Below are 18789 nucleotides of genomic sequence, written 5' to 3'. Positions count from 1 at the left end.
TTTTGCAATGCTCTTGTTAGGAACCACCAACCTTGGCCCTCACAGTTAAGTCTTATAAGCAACATTTTCACAGTCTTATGGAAATCTTAAGTACGGTAATAACAGGACACCAAAGTAGTCTGCCAATTGACATTTGTTACCAAGTTTAATGATCATAGTTTAAAAAAAAATCAAGACTGGCAAAATGAATTTTGCATACCTATGTTTTTGACAACTCCAGGACCATGCAATATAATTTTGTTTTTTGTCAAGAGGCATCAGGCAGGTGGGTTCAGCCTTAAAAATGAAACAACAACTAGTCATTACCAAAATCGAAATAAGGTAATAATGTATTTATGTTTCTTCGATAAGCATCATTGGGCAGAAGCATTAAGCCTTCAGAATTAAAAAACATCAACTATTCATTATCGAAATTGGGTTATAAAAATGATCTTTCAGAAATTGATGGTAAAAATAACAATTTTATAAATGTATAGACCTGTTGTAATTTGATGCTGTCTTTATGATTTCCATTGGTGAAATCGGAAATCAAATGCATTTGTTGTAAAACTTATCTTTTTTTTTCTATGGTACTGTTTTGTTTTCTTTCCTGCAGGGTAAGTTGTCTTTGAAATAGGTACCTGATGCTTAACATGGAATCAATTTTATACGGCCTGATAGCAAATAAAAGGGGAATTAAAATAGATGAAGAAACATAGGTCAATCTTGTTGGATAATTTACTAAATCTTAAATATACAGTAACAGTATTAAAAGCTGAAAATTATCAGCTGAATCAAACAAAGAAATATTTAAAAATCATTAATATCACCTTAGTATCATTTAGTTGCAAAACTAATCTTTTCAGTTTGAGTTAATGTTTGTTAATATGCTGCATAATGCACTAATTAATTCAAACGTAGTCAGTCCCAGCGCAGCCCGGCCATCATTTTAATTTGATAACTAACAAACATTAACCAGCTTTAAGTGTTCAAAATTATATATTGTCTACTCGCTAACTTTCTGTTAAAATACACCGATGCACCTATATGTTAGAATAAATAACTGCTGACCTCTGATTTACCTAAATAAATGTTCAGCCAATAAAAAATATGGCCATCCCATTTGACAAAATATAATTTTGAACACTTAAGTGCATCCAGCAACAAGTCCACATAACCTTACTGCCATATAATCATTGAATCAACATATTGAGAACCTAACGGGTTGAAGATATTTGATATATAAGACTTACAGACAATTACAGAAAAGTTAACAAAATGAAATTTCAACTGAATGCAATAAAAATGATTGTACTACTTTGTTGTTTTACTGTTTTTTTATCTATTATACATCAACTCCCATATTGGACTGTTTACTATTAGGCAGAGCTTAACTGTTCTATATGGTCAGTACCATGTAACATGCAGATGATTTACAATGCTACATGTAGTCACTTAAATAAAAGCATAGTACGAAAACAATTACTCCACCTAAATCCCTCTTTACTGAAATTATACAACTCATGCTTTTCACTCATATATAATTTCTTTAACTCAGGGAGCAAGCTGCAGTAACTATAATGTAAGAAGTGAGTAACAAGAAAACCATCGTTGTACTTAAAGAATACATGTCTACCTAATAACTTTAATAAATCTTCTAATGTACAGTTTTTGAAGACCCATAAAAAATATATTTCCTGTGTCAAATCTATCAAATGCTTATAAAATGGAAATTCAGTGTATTCAAGTGTTTTCTTGCTGGACAATTGGTAATTGTGAAAAAAAAAATGTTTAAAAACACTGTTCTAAAATTACTTAAGGAAACGTTGAACCAGCAACTTGATATAAGAATTGACCGAAGTTCATAAAACAAACCAATAAATTAGTGGGGCCTATTGTAAACATTTATTGTTCATGCTTTGAAGCAGCGTCCAAAATCATTCATGAACATGTTGTAATGATGGCTCCTGCTTTAAAACAGTGGACAATATTTTTTAAACACAGGCTAAAGTGATCTTTTCCACAATTTAAACAAAGCTCATACTTTAAAAATGAAATATAATTGTAATTGGACTTAATATTTTGATCAAAACAATATTCGTGGTTTGAAATAGAGGCCAAAGATGAGTCCAAAATGTTGCTAACAATGTTAATCCTTTGAAATACATAATAATATAGTTTGAGCAAAATAATGTGCAACATTTTAAAAATGTTATATTCTGACTACTTGAGTATGGCTGCAGAAAAGTGCTCTATAAATAACAAAGTATCTTTTGATTATAAAAACAAAACTTAAAAACATGACTCATGTAATAAACTAATAAAATTGGTTTAAAACAACTAATAATTCTAGACAAAGAATGTGAGACATAAATATCATACATGCTTCAAACCGGACCCTGTCTCAATGAAATGCCGTGACAAATTTCAATATCAAGAGCCGCATTCATAATGCAACTTTGGTTTCATTTAGAAGAAAACTCAGCATGCCTCTTTTCTTAGCTGAATGTTATGAAAACTAACAAGGTTTGAACAATAAATATACGAAAATTAAAAAGAAAATGATCTAAATTATGAATTCATATTAAAGTCTGATAAAAAGTAGAGAGCATATTAAGATAAATATTGTCACAGTTAGGACATTTTCATTAAGTTTCAATTTCTCGATCAAGTTACCTTAGGAATGAGGCTCAGATATAACACATCTAAAATACCAGTATATGGAATCAATTAAAAGATAAACTAAATATAAAAGTTTATATAAAGTGGAAAACTTGAGGTATCTGTAATGATGGTACTAGGATGTTAGGAAAATATCACATAATAACAATATGGCTTTGTGTACTCATAGGCTCCCTTTGCTTATTATATTCCCAAGGAGTCTTCAGACAAACCCATAAGGAAACTCAACAGCCTCGTTGCTGAAACTAAAAACTATAGCCAGGCTTGTATTTGAAAAAAATGGAAAGTATCACATGTTCAGTTTCATTTTATGTTAGAGCAATACTTTATCTTCTAAAATGATAGCTTTTTTTATATAATTGTGTTAAAAGCAATCCTTACCTAAAAGTATGATGATATTAAATTCCATCATATTGGTTTCTGTTGATGATCATCTTGGTTTTCAAAGTGCAGTAACATATCACTTAAACAATAAAGCAAAAAAAGGCAATAAAAGAGTCATTGAAGCCATGACAAAGCTTTCTCAAAACAATGTACTTTATCTTCTAAAATGATAGCTTTTTTTATATAATTGTGTTAAAAGCAATCCTTACCTAAAAGTATGATGATATTAAATTCCATCATATTGGTTTCTGTTGATGATCATCTTGGTTTTCAAAGTGCAGTAACATATCACTTAAACAATAAAGCAAAAAAAGGCAATAAAAGAGTCATTGAAGCCATGACAAAGCTTTCTCAAAACAACGTATTAATATTAGTATTCTCATTTTTAAGCAAACCAAGATTATTTTATGAGCAAAATCCATTAATTATTCTATTAATCCCTGGGCGTTCATTATAATTGTACTCAAGTTCAAAGTAGGGGATGGGTGTGAATAAGACACAATTACTTTTATCTAAGATAAAAATCGGTCATCATTCTAATATTTCGATGTAAAGACAACAAATGTGAAGTTAAGAGCAAATTTTGTAAAGCAAGAAATCAGGAAACTCATTGTTTGAAAGGTATGTTGTGTTGTTTTTTTAAATGGAGGGTGGGCATTTAAAGGAGGCAATGTTTTTGCATGAATTTGCTAATAAATGGTCATTTTCGGGCCCAAAACTGGGGGATGGGCGATTAATAGAATAATTTTGTTACTCAAAAGTTAATAAATCAAAGTGCTGATGAAGTTCAGTGTTTCTTAAAATATAAATCTACAGCTAAGTTTAATGTTTCAAACATTGTAGTAATCTTGAGTACTAAAACACAATCAATTAACAAAATATATAAAAAACAAAATCACAGTGCAGCATCATAACAAATTGAATTAACAATCATTTTGTGATGAGACAAAATAATGTTACCGGTATTTCAGGACTTAGAGTAACCACAACCAAAAAAACACACAGTGAACACATCGACTGGCACCAGATAGTAATCCTGACTGATTATGTTTGAAAACATCAACAAGAAGATTCATCTTTATTGTATACCAAAAGCTCAACACAGATGGAAAGTTGAAGTAGTGGTTTTTTTTTCCGTACTTAGCTAATAATGTTTTAATTAAAAGATATGCACGTTGAGTTAAAAGGTCTGAAGTTTTGTTAAGACTTAGTTTTCATAAGTTCTCAGTTTGTGTTGCAACAATGATATTGATGAGTTTTTTTACACCAATATAAACATTTAACTTTACATCAATAGAAAAGAATGATTATGACAAATTTCAAGTTTCCACAAGAATCTTTTATGAACTTGGTTGAATTAACAGCTAGCGTCAACAGTCTCTTCTTTCAATTATTCTTCAAAATGTTGATTTTTTAGTACAAATTCTAGCTTAGGTTAAAAGAACTTTCAACAACTAGCTGGCAGTAAGATCAAAATGTCAAGGTTGAGTACAAATTTCAAAAATTCAAGTCATTTGAGCCAGTAAATTTTGGGTTGGTCTGGTCTGGTATGCAATTTGCCAATTTTACAATAAACAAACTACGATGGTCAGTAATTTTTTGGTCTTGCAGGTATCTTCATCCTTCCACAATCTCCATATGAAAGATAACTGTTCATAGCCTATTGATATGATGGATTATGAATCCCTGAAGATCACCATCTAGTGCATCCCTGATATTCGGGCTTCAGGCTGACTCGTTTAACAGACTCATAAACAAACATCACAAGCATGGAGTTGAAGCCGGCGTGTAACGTACGAGCAGACATTCCCTTGAATACCCAGCCGTACCCACTCTCCCTGCACAGACGAACGTACGTGCCAAGGAACCCCTCACATTTGGTCTGAAATCAGAAAAACCGGTAACAATGATCGGAAATTGAATATATTATACTATTCTATAAGTACATTATAAGGCATGAGACTAAGGCACTCTCAAACTTTAAATATCTTTAATTTAAACAAGATGTAAATGATACGACAAACAAGAGTGCAGTAGAGCCAATGCACATCTGTTTTTATTCCATTGCAACTACATTATGACTTAATAATTATTAAAGTAAGAGTTATGGGCTTTGATGTACAAGTGTACATTGTATAATATTTCTGGCAAAATGTGTACCGGGTACCTACTTTCCTAAACAGTTTTTGAGTTATGGCCAAGGTCTAAGTTTTGCACTTAATCTTAAATCTACCAAGTCCACTGCAATATGGTTTTATACCCCAACCTTATTTCTTTGAACCGGCTAAAATAATAACAGATTAAAATACCATATGTTGTTATGGATTTAATAAACTGTTTTATTAAATAAGCTTGTAAATTACAAAGAAATGCTTGGGAAGCCAACTGTTCAATGAGACTGTTAGCAACTCATCTCGTGCAGTGATGCTGCAGTCTATTTACTGAGTATAAATCAGTGCTGGTGTTCTTTATAGAATACTATGAGAAACCCATCAGAATGCATAAACATTTCATGACTTTATTTCTGATAAATATCTCAGTTCAAAATTAGGATACAATTCAGACATTACAACTTCCAATTAATACTCAGTATAAATTTGTCTACATATTAGTCAGTAAAAACAAGATTCATGTACGCCATATAACGTAACAATACCCATTAACATTTGAATATGTATACACAAGTAGGAATAGCATGCAAAACTAGTAATATACAAAAAGCATGCAGAAAAAGTATTGAAGCGGTAAATTTCAAGCGAATAAATGTAGTAGTGCAGCACACTGAGAGAATTTAAAAGCCACACTACTTCAAAAGATATTTTTAATAAACAAAAGATTATTCAGCCAGTTAATTTCTTTTGGATTTTCAGACAAATTCAAGGTCACTATCTCATTGTTGGAACCCTACAAGGCATTCACTGGGCCCGAATAATGTTTCGTTCATAAAAAATAATTTTCAAATGTATTGTGTTTTATAAGACTCTCAGAAGTAGAAAGTTTTTCAACTTAATACAAGAAATATTATGAGAAATAGTAAGCTACACCATATTAATGAAATAAGTACAAATATGAAACATTTATATGAATCATGCAAGTAATAATATATACACTATACAGAGCAATACACTTAACAGTCACTGAAATATCATATCAAACTTAATGTCCTGGTAAAACTTCTAACCAGAAATTTATGTACAATGACACAGAACAGTTAATTATTATCATTAATCTAATCTAGGAGTATTACCTACGGATGCCTGCTGGTGTCAACCGTGGAACACTGTACTACCACCGAACCTGGTCCTGATACTTTGATTTAAGACTACCTCTTTTAACAGCCTCATAACCAAGAATGAGAATGGTAGAGCCAAGTGCCGAGTGAAAGAAGCGGGCAGTTAGCCCTTTAAAGAGCCAGAAAAAACCCTCCTCTTGTATCAGGGTCTCAACCGTGTTGCGAAGGGCCACGTTTTTGGTCTGTGTGGGACAGAAAAAAGAAGACTTAATTAGATATCTGTAAGTGGATGAATTTATTATGGAATATTAATATCTGTATAACAAAAATGAATTCTTCTTTTGAGTGAAATAATTTTGCTTGCTTCCAATCTGGTATATGTTTACATGGGAAAAATGCAATTATGTCAAATTTTATTTAGGCCTCTTTTGAAGTCTTGGTTTTGAGAAAAACTTTGGAATTGAGTGCTTCTTTGCAATGCATGTATGCTCAACTTTAACCATAAGTCTTGGCAATGGTGATGTACATGTGTATGCTCAACTTTGTCTTTGGAGTATTGGTAATGTTTGCTCAACTTTGTCTTATAAATCTTGGCAATGTATGCAAAACTTTGTCTTTGGAGTCTTGAAAATGTATGTGCAACTCTGTCACGGTCTTAAAATGTCTTCAGAATAAATTTTAATCTTAAAATATCTTCAGAGTAAATTTATTATTAAATAAAACTGGAAATTATGACTTATAAAATCTTTCCACCAAATCAAAGTCAGGCAGATCAAATGTTTCAGTAAAACTGACAGCAAACAAAGTAGGAAACAAAGTTATGAACAAAACTTGGTGTCTAAGTTATTCATAATTCATATCCATACACTATCAACCTCGACCACATGTGTTTGTGAGCTTGTTTTAATTCTATATAAATGTGCTTTTACCATTTTCCCCCTGAAATTTACAACAGTGACATTGGCACTAGCCGTCCAAATAGTGTTCTAGATTCTATATTTCCTCATACACATATGTATTAAGATGTGTTCCTTACAAGACCAACATAAAGTAGAATTACATAGATAGGTTTTTTGGGATCAACCTCAGGTAATTTTACGATTGTTGCACAATAGTTTGAAATCAATACTTTTCAATATATATAAATATATATTAGTTTAATTGAGGACTCTAAATTTGGCAATCTAGGAAAGTAAAAATGCTTATTTCATAAAATATAGGCCCTTGAAGCTATAACATTATATATAAACATAAATTTAAAATATATTGTTTGCCTTTTTTGAATGAAGTATTAGAGAATATTATAAAGGCTATATATATGCAAAATGAGGATATCAAGCATGTTTATAAATCATTGAGGCATGCTGCAGCTAACATTGAATACTGTAATAATTCAAATACGTCACAACACCACCACCATTGACTTAAATGCAGAAATACTTCACTGGTAAAAATAGTTACTGATACATGCAATATCAGCGCAATGACTTTAAACAATGAACAACATACAAAATGTGAGGAAAAATAAATGACTAAGGCTCAATAATATATTATCTGCTCTTTAAATAAGGTATGATTAAAATCTGTAACTATAATCTATAATCTTAAGTCCTATATTAATATACAGGGATGTGATTGATGAAGCAGTTGAGGTGTTTAACGGCTGCTCTAGGCTCCAAATGAAGTAAAAGGGGAAAAGCCCACTGCCATGTAAAAATTTAAGAATACTGGATATTTTTATTTGATTTTCTTTGGTGCCTGGAGCCATCAGATCCACAGATATCCCCGCAACCGCAGACAAATCACTTCCCTGATGTACATGACTGCCTCAGTTACATGTACGATATCTACATTAGTCATAGAAATTAAACTTTTGGAAAGTTCAAGTTCTTACAAAAAGAATATATATATATACTGCTTCAGCTTGGCATCATAAAATTAAACAAGACCGGCTATGATAAAGCTTTGCAACTATTTTATTAGTGAAGGAACAAAAGGTTTGTGCTAATTTCAATCAATGTCTAACTGACTAAAGCTTTAATAATGAACATGCTGTATTCTCTCTCCACCTTACGCAAAATTACCTGCATGCGAACCCTGACCACGTCCACAGGATTCATAATAGCTGCTGCTGACATACCCGCCAGGGGTGAAGCCAAGCAGTTGATCAACATCCGTGGAACGTTCTCTGGCAAAACACTCACCATCTTGCCTGAAATTTTATAATCATTAAATGAGTTCTGGAAAAGTAGTGAGGTAGTTATAAATCATTTAATATTATCATGTATCTTGCATTTGATGCACTAAAGGCTTACAGATACTGATTTATGTATGGTGTAAGATTTTACCCACCCGTATGCACTTCAACAAGAAAAGTAAAAAAAATATTTTATAGAACAGACAGTAGATTATGTTGATTAGATTTAATAAAGCTTGAGCATTTTTGGTTCAATATGATGCACTGTGAGGAAAACCAATTTTTTATAAATTAAATGTTCATTTACCTTTCAAATGTTCATAGAAGTACCAGAACAGTGCACTGTTTGGAATGAAAAGAAGCAATGACATAGACATTCCACGATAGAAACCTAGTATTCCATCATTATGATACACATGTCTTACAACGCCTTGAAACACTCCAAATCGTCTTTGCTTCATTTCTTCGGTTATGTTTATCTGCTGTAAAGATTTTTGCGCGTTAGTTTTAACAGTCACATTTTTACTGGACTTTTTTCTACCATCAATAAGCATCATGTGTTGTGAGACTATATCTATTGGTACATTAAAAATCTGCGCAACAACAGAAGCAGTACCACCTCCAATTAAAGACTTTGTCCCATCACTCCAGTTAGTGTGATTCCGTATAACATTTCTCACATACTCATATGTGTAAATGTACCCCATTCCCGGTAATACTTGGCACAAATGGACAGGTAATCCTCTATAAAGCCCTGATATGCCCTGCTGCCCATGAATACTTTTGATTGCATCCCACGTTCCCTTGTATGCCTGCTTGCCAACCTGAGTCTGCAAATGCGTCCTCACAAGATGTAATGGATATAGGAAGGTTCTAGCAGCTGCATTTGATGCTGCTGTGAGGGGGAAAAACTTTCTCAGATCCATCATGTGTAGTTCTATAACATGGATCTCTTCACCAAGCAGCTCATCCATGGTTAGTTCTTTTAACAAACACACTTTATAGATAAATGAGATTGCTGCTACTGAATTTCATACTATTATTTAATTACAGTATATGATGCATTTTGTAGATTGGTTCGCTAAAATTCTTCAATTATTACATGATTTTAGTATGTGATATTGAATGTACATGTGTAGATCCATCTTGTCAGTGTTTCTCATGATGCTCTCCTGAAATAATGACAATTACAATTAACTTCAATAAACAAATAACAATTAAAGCCTAGGCAACATTTGCACTAAATCATCTCAAATTATATATTTTCAAGATTTATTCAATTTTTAGACATAGCTGGACCACGGTCCCTAGACTTACCGAAATACGATTATTTACCGAAAGACGGATAAAATTACCGAAAGACGCATGAAAGTTACCGAAAGACGCCTTCTAATGCATTTATTTTATTGTTTTTATATTAATATTATACAAATACATTACCAAACAAAATTTTAGAGAAAAATATTAAAATATAATGATGTAATAGGCAGATGAAATTTCAGTGTTCGAGATCGAATTCCGCGTGCCGACTCGCCAACCGAAAGACAGATAAAAGCTTCCAAAATAATCAATTATTCCAATTAATGATGATCTCATAATATTCATATAACTAAAACACACTCATAAAAATGAAAAAGTTCATGAAAATATTTACTTATTGTTCAATTGAATAAAGACAATATGTCAGTGAAATAGTTGTCTCCCTTCGCCAACCGAAAGACGATTTAACGCAGGTAAAAATAACTTTATTAGTTGTTGTATTATGAAAATGATTATGAATTTGGATTCAAATAATATAATTTATATTCTTATGGAAATGTTAGATCAATAAACAGCATTTGAAAGTATTTTGGAATATACTTGAAACATTGCCTTTAAAATAGGTCGAAAATGTCGCTAAAATCCTTTTCTTTTAAACTAACTTAGATCTACAGTATAGTTCAGGGCTTTCAAATTTTAATTTTTGTTTATATGAAAATTGAAATAAGAAGTTTTTAAACAGCGAAGTTCTCATCTTCAGATAAATTAGCTTACTTATGGACACTAATAACCAGACCACACCAAATACACAAAATCAGGCGATGTTTAAAACAACATAATTATCACCCGGTATATGACACCCCACAAAGTAGCGGCACGGTTTTTGGGGGACAGTTTGGTTTTATTGAAAGTGTGTTAATTTGGGTAAACCCTTTTCGGCTCTGTGACACGTGTTGAGTAAATACCATAATAATTACGCATTAAAGGACCGCATTACGTGTACATTTATAATTGCGGGTGATTTTCACACAAATTGACGGCTTTATTTGAAGATTCATAAATAACAATCGCGAGTAAAAAGGTAAGTTATTGCTGTGAGTATTAAAGAAGTCCAAATTAATAGAACTTTACACTCTGAAATCATTAATGATGGATGAGTTTCCTTGTGTTATATATATGTGTTGTTGACTGTAGTAGTGATCAATGCATACATTGTTCTAATTGTAGGAATTGGGTTCATGCTAAATGTCCGAGCAAGACCTTAAGTCATGGAGTGCCAAAAACCTCAAATTTGTTTGTAAATCGTGTGCATATAGTGGATTATCATATGATGCCGGAAACTCACAACCCCAATTTTCCGTCATGTGGACGATGATGTCTGTTGACATAAGCAACTTTGTGCCAAACCATTTTGTACCTTTAGTAAATGATAGCCAAATCACTGAGTTTGAATTTGTAAACACGTGACAGTTACTTGTTACAAACAACTGTCCGTCAATCGCCGCTGCACTGGTGACCCCCCAATTTTCTTAGGCCCCATGTTCATACACGACCACAGTGATTTCGAAACATATAGTCACTTTTTTCATCACCTGAAGCTCAAGTTAGGAGTCAGTTCCGACAAATTGGTCATTGGAACTGACGATGAAAAGGCCTTGGTCAAGGCTATTGAATCTAGTTTCCCAGATTTAACGACCCTGTAAAGAATGAGGCAATTCCCCCAAACTGGACAAACAACAATTGCGAGTCCATTAACCATGTCCTAAAACAAACTGTGGATTGGAGGTCACAACCATTCACAAAGTTTGTTCACCTGTCCAATGAGCTAGTTGAAGGTTAATTCAAAGAGTTAAGGTCTGCCATTGTAGGGACACGTACGTCAGAAGACTAATCCAAATCCATTGCAGACACTGGAAATGCAGGCTATTATTTCTAATGCACCATGCTAAACCATAAAAAATAAAGTATTTTAACTTTAACTGTTTGATTTCAACGATGAAGATATCTACATAGTTAATAATAAATATTGCACATAATAATAAAACATTATTGTTTGTATGTCTGACACATTTGTTTGTAACACAAGGTGAATTTTCAATGTACATTTACCATAGCTTTTGTCATTAACATGTATATGTCTTTGTCAATGATTTAAATACATATTGTAAGTTAATCATTTTATTTTGTATTTGCATCGTTCAATATTTCATGTAATTTTATTATGTGTATGACTTATGTTTTATGCAGCCTTCCATGTTCGATGTTAATCAAATGTATGTGTCATGAATGTAGAGAAATGATGAAAAATAAAATAAAAAATTAGTATTAAGTCAACTGTATATATTTGTCATGTTCTTACTTCACCTTAAACATATCAATAAATCGTATTTCGGTTGAGAACAGGAGAATACTCTTATTGGCTAAATAAAGGAAATTCTTTTGTCAAAAAACTCATTATTTCTAGATATTATTTTATAATTTTTGGCTACAATGTGTAAAATCATCAAATATATATGAATATTAAAAATAAATACAATAGCAAGCGTCTTTCGGTAAATTTCTATCATGTTTACTCCAGTTTAACCATATCCATAAATCGTATTTCGGTTGACGACGGGAGATAACTCTATTTGACTAAAAAGGGAAATTATTTTGTCAATAAAGTCATTATTTCTAAATATTATTTTATAATTTTTGGCTACAATGAGTATAATCACTTTATATACAAGATTATTTAAAAATAAATGCATTAGAAGGCGTCTTTCGGTAACTTTCATGTGTATTTCGGTAATTTTATCCGTCTTTCGGTAAATAATCGTATTTCGGTAAGTCTAGGGACCCGCTGGACCACAAATCTCATAAGCATGTACTGTAAATATAAAAGATATTAAGAATTTTTGGGCATGGTACGTATATTTGTACATGTCCTTTGTAAATGTTGTCCAGTAGAGAGGTCATTTCGATCAGCTTTTCAGGTAATAACAAAGGCAAAATCGAAACAATTTTAACATCATTACTGATAAGCGGGGAATAATGGATATATTTTTCAGCTAAACTGGTATACCTTATATATTTTTTTCCAATTCATAACTCTGGCTCATAATTTAATTCAGAATAATAATAGTTAAAATAACCGACAAGATCTGTCGAAGTTCAAGGTTTCAATTAATACCGGAAGTTATCTGTATGTCAAATGATTAACCTAAGGATAAACTACCGAAAAGAGGAATGCCGGTTGGTGCTAGCATTTACCGAATCGAACGTCATTTTTTGGGACAAAGACGGTGGTGAATCTGAAATATTTTCTCCGGTGTTTTTTTTATTTATACTTGTAATCAAATGTTCGCCTTCATTCCCAACACGCTTATCTGTAAAAGGTATGAAAAATAAAGCGTATTGCTTGCTGATTCCCAATATGTAAATCCCAACAAACTATAGCTATTTTTTTTTTTGGAGTTTACTGTACTGTAGTGTTCTTTAAAGTAAATGAAATTAAAGGCAAACAAACTTTTTTGGGGTTTTCCCCCGTATTTTGGTATCACATTTTCTTTCTAAACTCATGAAACCCTATAAAAATCCCAAACTAATTCGGGTCACTTGGCAACCAACAATCACCCAATTGTACATTGAATACCTTAAGCTGCATTGTCATAGATTGACCGTTTTAAAGACCTTTTTTGTCTTTTAATGAGCACAATTTTAGGAAAATGTCTGAAAACCAGTGGCTAAAAGCGTTCCTATACCTATAAAATTTGATATTTTCGGCAATTTTCCAAACAAGGTAAAGAAATGAAAATGTATATTATTATAGCACATCAGTTCAAACAATCGTGTGATACCTACAACGCTTCCCCTTACTCTACGAATGGCAGTAGGCGATGAGATAGATCCTCGGCCAGAAGAGATCCATGAACACGAAGACCCTCAGCCCCCCTCTCCATCAGCCACAGTCGCCAGCCCCACAACACCAGTACGTCGCCTATCCAGCAACCACAAGGAGTCAAGGTTGTCCAGAATAGACAGATTAATCGTCTAGAGACCATCAATATATGGTCGATACACAAGTTGACAATGTTGTCATCGATGATGCGACTGAGTCAGTATTATATACGACAGTCAATATAATGGTTCACAACGTGGAGGATTAAAGTTGGCAAGCAGTGACGGTTTTACATACACGGTAAAACGAACACAGAGCGAGTATGGTTATTGGGTCCATATGCAACGTACGTAGTTAACAAGAAAGTATGCTGCCCAGCCATTGTAAGGCATTTGAGCGACACATTCATTTGCGGCTTGCATCAACACACCTATGCATCTAATCCAGGGCCAGTAAACAAGGTACTGATATGTACCATGGCAAAATCATTGGGGGAAAAGCCGTTGTAAGAATGGTCAACTCCTCCGGCCAGAAGCTCCGTCCTAAGAACCCAGTACCGACAGACAAACACTTTGTCCTGGATACTAGATTCATTAAAGGGGACGAATTCCTGGTTGATGACATTCAAGCAGACGATGGGGAAAGGCACATTGTCTTGTCAACTAAAGCGCAACTTAACCATATCTTCAAAGAGCACAGAGATGGTTTATTGACGGAACCTTCAAAATAGTCAAGGCCCCATGTACACAACTATATCCATGCGTTCCTGAAGAATGGTCAATGTATCAAACATTTCCCAATACAATGCAGAAAGGTTGCGTGTTCCACTTCACCCAACCTTGGTCTATTAACCACGTATGTGTGTTCCTGTCGGCTGAACACACACGGGCAGCGATTGAAACATTAGAGGACATCGTGACCGAATCCCGCCACGAAGCACCCCAGACCTTAAATTCATGTCGTACGTGAAGGTCACCTGGTTCAAGGATGGCATAGGCGCATAAATGGAAAAGTTGGGAAAGTCGGCGCACCACTCTACGTTCTAATTCCTCTTCTCCATTCTGGAGCAGAGACCCTCGATGTCCAACTCGTATCAGAGCAGAGCCTCACTCGCTACCAGCGAGCAACCTACATGACTACCCATGACCGACTCCACAAGTTAAGGGAATAATATGAAGACGGAGAAATGACAACCAGCAAGCTTCTTAGAGAAGTCAGTCTCTCGCCTATCCCGGAGATACAGGCCGCGCCCATTGGAAATTAATATGTACATCAATAAAGGTTCACTTGTTATATATGACATGCATGTGTACTATTGTTTTTATCACCATGCAGTGCTATAATTTGTAAATACCTATATAAATATTTACGTGCTAAGCTACACAAGCTTAGCAGCCAAAAACTTAAACATAACCCCCGTTTAATGGCACAGGGCATTAACGCCAAAGACATAGAACACAAAAACAAAAAAATCACAAACAAGAAACACGGAACAACAGCACAAAACATTTGCTTTTACTATGCCTGTTTTATTTTTAAATGAGTCAGTTTTGTATTTGTTTACATCCATGATATATGATTGAACAGTATAATAGGTGATTTTTATCAATTAACTTATCTATTGTGTTCACACCGTTAACCATCTCACACCTTGATCACAGCATACCGCCTATATAATACCTGGTATATAATGTGGGGCGACTTCTCCGTATATGGCACGACTTCGTAGTGGTGCGAGTTTGTGTTGGTACGACTTCTCCTTTTACCTTAATGGTAACATTCCGTGTATAAAACAACAACAACAACAAAATATGCATTAATTTCAGTATTTCTGCTTTTAAATTGTATAGAATATAAAGAAATATCGCAAATAATGATAATAACAGGTATAATACTATATTAAGACTGGGACCAATAACCGCAGATTAAGATAAGTAAAACGTCTGAGGACATTGCATTAAATTATCTTCTCAGATATATTGCTTATCTCACTGCGGCCGATGTCCCAAAATGAAATAATTCAGCATTTTAGCTGGTAATACTATTCCCAGATTATAGACAGAAGCCAGTAATTCCTTAGATCCTTTATTGAAGTACTTTGGTCATCTGGTACTTCCTTGCACTCAAAATAACGTAAACTGGTAATTAACAGCACTCGATGTAATGACCACCAAGAGGTATGCATGTTTGTTTGCTAACATAATTTTGCTGTATTGTATATATCATAGTTATCTTTCAGAGTCAAAATCTTACTTTATATATTTGTATGAAGGAAATGAGCAGTTGTGTAGATCAGATCATTTGAATTTTACAGATGATCGGATCATCCAATATTGAAAAAGTGCCAATTGAATATTGTCAAATTTTGCATACTCAAAGACTTCCAGAGATTATCACTGTGAAATGGTGTGAGTCATCAGCAGATAGACGCTTATACTTGTTCTTTTGAAAAAAAAAATTGGCAATCAGTCTGCAAATATATGTCTCAACATTTTTTTCCAGACAATCATTTAAAAAAGAAGAAGAATAAGATCAATCATTTAATTAATGAAAATTATTAAATTATTTGGACCATTTTATTGAGGGCCATATGGCCACATCCCCAAAAATGCGCAAACAATACAACCAAAATTAGCAAACAAATTATGGCTCAGAAATGGTCAAGTGGTCGAAATTTTGATTATTCTTATGGCAAGCACAAGAATAAGGATTGGGGCTTGTTCATCCAATAGTCCAAACTAACAAATGTACATGATACTGACCCCAATTTCTCGAAACTTCTTAAGCTTAACAGGCTTAAGTCGCTTATTTCAATTAGCCAAAATACATATTTATAATGAATTTTTATGAATGAAAAATGGTTTATTGTGATTATCATTACAACAATTTCTATCTTAAGTATTAAACCATTTAAAGGAGTATATAAAACGCAAAATATTGAAAGACAAAAATAGTTGGTTAAGCTTAATGCTGTTATAAGAGACTTAAGAAGTTTCGAGAAATTGGGGCCAGGTAGTTGATATAGCTGGTCTCGATTAGCTACAGTAATGAGCGATCAGGGTTCTTTTTTATTATTTTGACATTTCTTATGTATCCCTGTATGCTACAACTCTCTACCATTTAACACTGGGCGAAAGAAAATCTGGTAATATTATGCATTGATGTTGAATAATAACTACAAAATTGTTTAATATATACCTAACAGTGTTCTAAACTGGATTTAATTTGTTAATTTGTCAATAGAGTCATTATTTTCATATAAATATATTCTGGGTAACGAATACCATTGAACATGTACACAACCAGTGTCAGATTTGTCCCAGATTTACAGATTTCAGAATACTTGATAAACAATCGACACATGTATATGTTTTATGATATTTGAACATCTTATTTTGGCATAATGACATAAATAAATGTGTTTAATTCAGTAGTAGGCAATAATATTTTTGTAGAAATTTTAATTTATAATCGAGATTATTTCCAAAGTTTGGCCGCGAGGATTCTCTGCACAAGGGCCGTTAGTGCTACTTTTTGCTGAGATGGTGGACATCACAAGTCTGCCATAGTAAAACAAAATCGTCAAAAGACTCGCTGACAGCCTTTTAGGTGGACTTGGTCTCGATTAGTTCAATTGTCTACAGATCTTGGACCCATCTGAATCGCCCATCTGAACCATTTTGTCTGTTGGTCAATCAATAGACTTGTCAGTTATAAAAGGACATACATTATGAAGTAAACTCAAATCAAAACAGATAAACATGGTGGATAGATACATGTATCCAGGAACAAACGTTTTTTATTGAAAAACTTGCTTGCTTTAAGCTTGAAGATGGGCCTCAAATAATTAATGGAAAATGGTTTATCCTTAAGATAATCAATCCATTTTCTTATTGTTAGTAATATTAAAATTAAATCTTCATTTTTAAATTATAGTGCAACATACAAATGTCATTCTCTGTTTGAGAGTGCATATTTGTCTCTCTTCCAGGCAACACGTTTACCACAACCAATAAAGCTGAAGTTCTTTTGATCTATAATGATCGAAGGCTTTCTGGGCTTTCCCTTTTGGAAATGTAATGGTCAGCCAATTGAAGGCTATCAGGGATTGGCCTTATCTTCAGTTACAATATGCTGGCCACAGTAATGGGCGTCCAGGGAAAGGTGCATGTCATAGTCTGCCAAGAACAAAAATGATAAAAAGATTCTTGCAGCAATTATAGACCAGACTAAGAACCATTATGGGATCACCAATGGAGGGCCTGATCACTGGGTTGGGCAGGCTTGGTTCACAAGTTTTTCACTTCTTACTTGAAAAGTTCTTTTTCAAAATTTACCAAACTTGGGTATTGTATTAAAAATACATTGGCACAATTATGGTCTTCCTGGCTTCTGAGTTAAAAACTCTTATATGATTTTTTCACCAACTTGCTTTGCCGACTCACTATATATTTATTACCGGTAGACTTCAGCAGCAATTTGCCTTAAATCACCAACACAGTAACAGTGTTATAAATCAGCATATTATCTGTGTCTGAAAGTTTGCTATAGTCACTCCAGAGTTACGGCCCTTCAGCTTTGAATGGTTGAAATGGGACCAAGTTGACCCATTGGTTAAACCAAGTTTTTAATGATGTTGGTAATAATGTTTAAACATAGAAATAATGACTCAACCAGTGTGATCATCTTAGATGTTTCAGGGTTATGGCCCTTGAATTTCCATTTATTTTCCAATCTTGTCCAATCTTTACCAAATTTTCTAAACAATATAATATCTTTTATTGCATTAATTCAGTTGGACAGATTGTAATTTATTACCAAATAAGTCTGTTAAATTACAGTATTTGAATGCAAATTAGAGGAAATGTCAGCACCATGTCTCATTTTCAATTATGTCTAATCATGCAATATTTCCATGGAAATAAAAAAAAAAGCATATTGTTATCTATTAATCTTTCATTCTTTCATTTGAATGCTAACAGATTTACATTCAATCTATTAAGGATGTACATGTACACGGTTTGTTTGATACAGAGAGTTGATAGCAGTGATGCATAATTCTGTTGCTAAGAGACTCAGTAACGATACTTGAAGCTGACTCAGCTGGTATCAGTCTGCGGTGACACGGGATTTTATATTTTTTCTCTGAGATAGTTGTTTAATATGAAATATTGG

The 18789-nt window shown here is 33.3% G+C and overlaps 1 protein-coding gene across 2 annotated transcripts; it reads right to left on the bottom strand.

The window, feature by feature from the left end:
• Positions 1 to 701: 701 nt before the first annotated feature.
• LOC128234892 (solute carrier family 25 member 44-like) lies at positions 702 to 12918 on the bottom strand. Of its 2 annotated transcripts, XM_052949499.1 has the most exons (5): positions 12799 to 12918; positions 8782 to 9646; positions 8362 to 8489; positions 6293 to 6519; positions 4797 to 4927 (listed from the first exon to the last, which is right to left on the bottom strand). In XM_052949499.1, exons 2-4 carry the CDS (start codon positions 9446 to 9448, stop codon positions 6331 to 6333), a joined length of 984 nt encoding a protein of 327 aa, XP_052805459.1. In that variant the 5' UTR covers positions 9449 to 9646; positions 12799 to 12918; the 3' UTR covers positions 4797 to 4927; positions 6293 to 6330. The 2 variants fall into 2 exon arrangements, with proteins under 2 accessions (XP_052805460.1, XP_052805459.1); XM_052949500.1 differs by lacking the exon at positions 6293 to 6519 and having other exon boundaries at positions 702 to 4927.
• Positions 12919 to 18789: the final 5871 nt, after the last annotated feature.

This window comes from Mya arenaria, chromosome 5, assembly GCF_026914265.1.
Source record: "Mya arenaria isolate MELC-2E11 chromosome 5, ASM2691426v1".
NCBI classification, from domain to species: domain Eukaryota; kingdom Metazoa; phylum Mollusca; class Bivalvia; order Myida; family Myidae; genus Mya; species Mya arenaria.
The sequence above is the reverse complement of the archived record's forward strand: the minus strand, read 5'-3'. Positions and strand labels throughout refer to the sequence as shown.